Raw genomic sequence first — 6,851 nt, forward strand, 5'->3', positions numbered from 1 at the left:
CCCCGGCGCGCCCGGCGCCCGGACCGCGATCCTGTCGTCGCCGGCGGCCACTGTGCCGGTGACCTCTGCTGAGCCGAAGCGCCGGATCTCGCGCTCCGTGTCGGACTCGGCGCCGCTGGCGAAGCCTGCGGTCCTGGTGGCGGAGAAGCTGGGCGAGGCCGGGCTGGAGGTGCTGCGTCAGTTCGCGGACGTGGAGTGCGCGTACGGCATGTCCCCCGCCGAGCTCCTGGCCAAGGTGGCGCAGTTCGACGCGCTCATCGTGCGGAGCGGCACCAAGGTGACGAGGGAGGTGCTGGAGGCGGGGCGCGGGCGGCTGCGGGTGGTCGGCCGGGCCGGCGTCGGGATAGACAACGTGGACCTGCAGGCGTCGACGGAGGCGGGGGGCCTCGTCGTGAACGCCCCCACGGCCAACACCGTCGCCGCGGCGGAGCATGGCATCGCGCTGCTCGCCTGCATGGCCCGCAACGTCTCGCAGGCAGACGCCGCGCTCAAGGCCGGTGAGTGACCGATCGCTTCATTTGTGATGGTGTTTAGTTACGTCCGTTTTAGTTGCCATTGTTCCAGATTTTAGCACTATTTTTGACATCGACGTCCGATTCTGAAGGAGGGCGGCAGATTAACACCACAAATAATCTTTGGCGCTCACTCCTCCTCAGAATAGGAACACGTGATTAAATTTCCAATTTGGTGGTGTCACTTTAGTGGTGTTGGGTGCGAGAGAAAGGTAAATTTAGACTTTACATGGACATATTGTGTCTAAGACGGACACCTTTCAATACTTAGGATCAATGCTAGTAGTAGAAAGCAACGGTTGTCGTATCAAAGAGGGTAATAGCCGGCGAACCAAAGCGGAGGTGGATGAAGCGGCATGCTACAAAGAAGTAACCACTAAAGCTCAAAAGTAAATCTGCATGACGGCGATTGAATCTCTCCGTTGGAGCCTATGTTAAATTATTGCGTCCTATGAACACCGCCACGTCGCTAGGACCCGCATTTTTCTAGGCTGGCACCACCAAAGAAGCCGTCGTGACCACAGGCTTGCGTACGTGTCTTGATCCATGAAATAATTGTCCCTTGCTACCTTCTCTCCTTTTCTGTCAGCTCATACAGTGGAAATTAGATTTGCTGTTTTCTGATATAAGGGTAGTGATCAGTCAAGTAAAAACCACACAAGCTAGTAGTACGTATGATCAATTGAGGTTTGCTCGTGTGCTTGCTTTGGGATTATAGTATTTTGCTCTTCGCTTTACTAGCCAGCAATGATTGAGCCGACGATATTCAGGATAGGTTTTCTTCGAAAAATCAGCCTTCGACTTGTGAACATAAAAAATGCCCCATTAGCAAGTTATAATATTTAATAAAATTACCATAGAACGACTGTTCTAGGGTTTCAGCTCAAAAAAAGCAGATCAATTGTCAGGGTGACTCCACGAGAGCATTAATCTCTAGTTTGATTTCCTTTTAATCACTTTGTAATAGCTGTATGCACTCAAATCCAAAAATAAACAAATGTACCTCCCTCTTTGTGTTGAAAACGGAGGAAAAGTACACACGCATGACCCCCATAACCCAACTGTATCAGTATGATGAACCGTTACAACGGAAAATGAACAATGTATTTGGTAAGAGCCTTCAGATGACATTTGGGTTGTGATATCGACGACCTGCTTGCCGTGGGTGATTGATTGAGTACAGTATATTGCATCTTTTGTGTGTCTCTGAAGTCTGTTTGAAGATCATGACAGCTTACCAGTGTAGCCAAAAGGGGTGCATCAAAGCTGTGGGTGAGGAGTCTTTGCTTTCTGGGATTAGTTCAGATAGTAGGAAGTTATGCTTTCAACATCTTTGCGAATCTAAGTGTAATCACACACTGAAGCGTACTAAAGTGAATATGTATGAAAACTATTGAATGTCATGATTGCTACTTAGTAGTACTACTAAATAGCAGCAACGGAAGTGGAATATAATTTTAGATTCTCTGGTCCACTTTCGTTGGGCTTTACCTTTCTCGTGATAAGCGGTTGCAAATTCCGCAGGGTGGTGCCTTTTTCGTACTGAGGAATCTGTGCAAAACTATTTTGGCAATATGAAACTAATAAAATTTGATGGGTCCCAAGCATGATACCTCAGCTTAGTGGGGAATATGATCCCTGTTCAACTTTAGCATTTTCATCTGCTATGTGGCAAAAATTTAGTGCTACATGTAGAGGCAAAATCGGTCTATGATATTTTGGAACTTGTTGCTTTCTGGCACTTATGAAGCCAACAAAATTATGCGTTGTCAAGGAGGAAATTCGATGGATGTAGGCTGCCTTTGTTTTGCCTGCAAAAGTTGCTATATGATCCTATCTAACTATCTAGTAGGTATTTTCAGTTTTTTACCATGAAGTTTTAACGATGAATTCACCTCGCCGTTTAACAACCGGGTCCCCCAAGGGAGGGTGTAACAGAGTGTGGGGAAATCCTGTTGCTAACATTCAAGTGGGCATGAAACTTCAACCCTATACTTTTCCTATTCCTACATTTTCAAAATCCTACGAATCAAAGAGGCCCTTAGCAGTGTTTCCAATCTAGATATGTCAAATTGATTATGCTCCTATCTTGCATGTTTACATTGTCGCATAAACTTAACACTTAAATACTTCTTTTGTGGAATTACTTGTCGCTCAAACGGATGTATCTAGACGTATTGTAGTGCTAGATCATCTGTTTGAGCGACGAGTAATTCGGGATGGAGGGAGTAACTTTTAATCACGGAATACAAAAGCAAAAAAATTCCACAGGTGATGCGAGTGAACTCGTTCATTCTTACTAATAAAAGTATTGAACTGATTTCCCACAGGCAAATGGCAAAGAGCCAAGTACGTTGGAGTTTCCCTAGTTGGAAAGACTCTTGCCATCATGGGCTTTGGAAAGGTTGGCTCAGAGGTGGCAAGGCGAGCGAAAGGGCTAGGGATGCATGTGATTGCCCATGACCCCTATGCCCCGGTCGATAAGGCCCGTGCCATTGGAGCAGAGCTGGTGTCCTTCGAGGAGGCCATCGCCAAGGCAGACTTCATCTCCCTCCACATGCCGCTCACCCCGGCGACATCCAAGGTCTTCAACGACGAATCCTTCGGGAAGATGAAGACCGGCGTGCGGATCGTCAATGTGGCCAGGGGCGGAGTGATCGATGAGGATGCTCTGGTCAGGGCACTGGACTCCGGCAAAGTTGCTCAGGTGATTCGAAGCTTCCTCTTCTCAGCTTTCTTCTGGCTCGCCGGTGTGGAGATTTCTCTGAAAGGTGGAGGTTTTGTTTGCCAATCTGGATCAGGCAGCTCTTGATGTTTTCACTGTGGAGCCCCCGGCGAAGGACAACAAGCTGGTTCTTCATGAGAATGTCACTGTCACGCCCCATCTTGGAGCAAGCACAGTGGAGGCGCAGGTCGGCGTCTTGGCTACGATAAATGTTTCAGTGGATGTAATCAAACCACTTGCCGCTCTTTTTGAGGTACCAACACACCCGAACTTGCCGCATTGCAGGAAGGCGTTGCCATCGAAATTGCTGAAGCCGTCGGCGGCGCACTGAGAGGTGAGCTCACAGCGACCGCCGTGAATGCTCCCATGGTCCCAGCAGAGGTACGCATGAAGCTTCTTGAGAAGTTGAGATGTCGGTGATAGACTGTGATTATGCGGCAAATCTTTCTTCTGAATCTGTTTCTTCCTTTTACAGGTCATGTCAGAGCTAGCTCCGTATGTTTCCCTGGCGGAGAAGCTGGGGAGGCTGGCAGTGCAGCTCGTCGCCGGGGAGAGCGGCATCAAGGGCGTCAAGGTGGTGTACACCTCAGCCAGGGACCCCGACGACCTCGACACGAGGCTCCTCCGGGCGATGGTCACCAAGGGCATCGTGGAGCCCGTGTCCAGCACCTTCGTCAACCTCGTGAACGCGGACTACACGGCGAAGCAGCGCGGCCTGCGCATCGCCGAGGAGCGGGTCTCCCACGACAACGCCGCCGCCGAGGCGCCGCTGGAGTCCATCCAGGTGCGCCTTTCGCACGTGCAGTCCAGGTTCGCCGGGGCGATCAGCGACGGCGGGGACATCGTCGTGGTCGGCAGGGTCAAGTACGGCGTGCCCCACCTGACCGTCGTTGGGCCCTACGAGGTCGACGTCAGCCTGGAGGGGAACCTGATCCTGTGCCGGCAGGGCGACCAGCCCGGGATGATCGGCAAGGTCGGGAACATCCTCGGGAAGAGGAACGTGAACGTCAGCTTCATGAGCGTCGGCCGCACCTCCCGTGGCAAGCAGGCGATCATGGCCATCGGCGTGGACGAGGAGCCGGACAAGAAGACGCTCGAGAAGATTGGGGCCATCCCGGCCGTCGAGGAGTTTGTGTTCCTCGAGCTATGATGGACGGGGGGCGCTCGCTCCACTCCTCGCTAGAATAAGTGGCATCGCAGCAGCATCATATTGGTTTGATGCCACGCGGAGTGGGGTGAAGTGATCCTTCCACGGCGCCTTGGTTTGGCCTCCGTTTGAATAAGAACGATGTGTGTGTATGGTATATGCTGTGTGTGTCAACCTGTGCGCCTAGCGCTTGTTTATGGAGAGTCGTATCATAGTATTATATTGTTTGGCTAGATATAATTGTTTGTGTGTTGCAAACTTGCAATACAGACACAAATATTTTGTATGTAATGGTGATGATTTACATGTCATTTTATTTCTATTTTTATTTACTTATAAAGACAGCAGGATGCTATAAGCCTATAATAAAGTTGGAGAAAAACAAAGTTACGAATACGAACTTAAGAGGAAGGGAGAGATTTGTGCTGGTTGCCAACCGGTAAATCAGGAAGGGAGAATACACCCAACTGGGAAAACTCCAGGGTAATGATAACTGGTGAACATCACCTGGGAAAAGGATAGCAAGCGAACTTTTTTGTGCACCTTTAATTCGTAAGAGCATCTACAATCGGGCGCACAAATCGGCCTCATACGTTCGGGCAGGCTGCCCGGTTACTGTTTGGTCACGATTTTTCAACCTAGATGTCTCTCTCAAACAGGCCTCAAACGTACGAGCTGACTGACACCTTATATCCAACCCAAATATGGGATGGATATGGGGCGTCTGAACATGTCCGCCATGTCGGATCCGACAGCCCGATCCCATCGTAAATTACACCAATTCCACCCCCTAGACCTGTCGGATCCATTTGCTATCTTCTTTCTTTTTCCTCCTCCACGTCGCTCGTCTCGCAGCTCCGCCGCCGCGCGCACTCCGCAGCCGTTCCTAGCCTCTGCGCCGCCAGCTCTGGTAGAGCAATCCACTCTCCTGCTGTGGTGGAGGTGTTTAGACCTGAGTATCTCGGAGAACCAAATGTGCAGGACACGAAGAAGTTGTTGGCTATTGGAGAGGCAAGGGGGTTTCTAAGAATGTTCGGATCAATTGATTGCATGCATTGGCAAGGGAAAAATTGTCCTAAAGGTTTGTGGGGAATGTATCAAGATAACACCAGAGATGCCACCATCATACTAGAAGCGGTGGCATCACATGACTTATGGGTTTCGCGTGCTTTCTTTGGAATGTCGGGTTTTCACAACGACATCAACGTCCTTCAACGATCTCCGGTGTTCAGGAGGCTTTGCAATGGGAAATCACCGCCGTGCAACTACACCGTCAACGGTCGAGACTACAACATGTGATACTATGTTGCCGATGGTATCTAACCTCAGTGGGTGGTGTTTGTGAAGACCATATTCGAACCGCATGGTAATAAACAGAGCCACTTTGCAACAATGCGGAAAGCGGCTAGAAAGGATGTCGAGAGGGCATTTGGTGTGCTTCAATCTCGTTGGGGAATTGTGTAGAGCGCTGCAATGATGTGAGAATCATAAACTTTGTGGTAGTTGATGACATATTGTGTTATTCTGCACAATATGATTGCCGAGGATGAGGGTGATGGTGTATCCCAAACCAATGATTTTGAAGCACCTGGAGAACAAGTTGAAATCCTGAAATATCAAGATGTGGCTCAGCTTATGAATTTTCAGCAGATGCATCAGAATCTTCAAGATCATCATATGTACACACAGCTACCCAATGATCTTGTGGAGCACATGTGGGCCCACAATGAAAACCAAGGAGCTAATGCTTTATTTGTGCACTTAGAATAAATTTTATGTAAACACTATCTATGCTCAGTACCAACATTTGTTATTTATGTACGACATTGACTTTTATGATCGACGTGCATGGATTTGCATGGATTTGAGAGTCCAGATTTGAGATATGTGAATGCTGGGAGTGAATTATAAGGGCCCGTCCGGATACACCCGCGGGCTTGCCCAGGAGCGTCTATAGACGTATAGTGGGTCGGATTTGCCAAGTCTGACTGTAGATCCTCTAAGGACTTGGTAACTGTTATTCACTTAGAACCATGTAAACCTAGCTGGAAATGGTTGAACTATAATTTGCCATGTTTCAAAATACCGTACGGTTTAGTACTTTGTTCCGAGAGTCAGTCATCCCAAAATGGAAGAAATTTAATTCCAGGATTCTCCTAAATCTTTTGGTGTCTTGCATGATCTGATCATCAGAATGCATGAACTGTATGGAATGTTGCTTGTCCTAATCTAGTTATCTGCAATCCACATGATATGGAACTGCAATTGCAATGGTAGCAGGAACGACCTTGCTTTTTTTTTTTTTGCAGAAGAGGAATGACCTTGCTTGGGCGACCTTCTCTGTTATGATGTTGTTTTCTAAGTTACAAAACCTAAAACCTGCTCGATGGTTTTGTTATGTTGGATGTGCCCCAAGAAGCTTCTTTCTTTTGATTTTTGTTGTTAATATATTCTGTGGATGCTCCCT

General features: G+C 48.5%; 1 protein-coding gene across 1 annotated transcript; it reads left to right on the forward strand.

Annotated features, from left to right (window-relative positions):
* Window positions 1-4: 4 nt before the first annotated feature.
* LOC125530359 (D-3-phosphoglycerate dehydrogenase 2, chloroplastic-like) lies at window positions 5-4,712 on the forward strand (the record flags this gene model as incomplete). The annotated part of the gene is made up of 5 exons (XM_048694764.1): window positions 5-497; window positions 2,843-3,219; window positions 3,314-3,424; window positions 3,523-3,618; window positions 3,713-4,712. Coding segments are annotated over 5 exons (1,752 nt in total), but the record flags the coding sequence as incomplete, so codon positions are not given.
* Between the last annotated feature and the right edge of the window lie 2,139 nt (window positions 4,713-6,851).

This window comes from Triticum urartu, unplaced genomic scaffold (genome assembly GCF_003073215.2).
Source record: "Triticum urartu cultivar G1812 unplaced genomic scaffold, Tu2.1 TuUngrouped_contig_6263, whole genome shotgun sequence".
NCBI classification, from domain to species: Eukaryota; Viridiplantae; Streptophyta; class Magnoliopsida; order Poales; family Poaceae; genus Triticum; species Triticum urartu.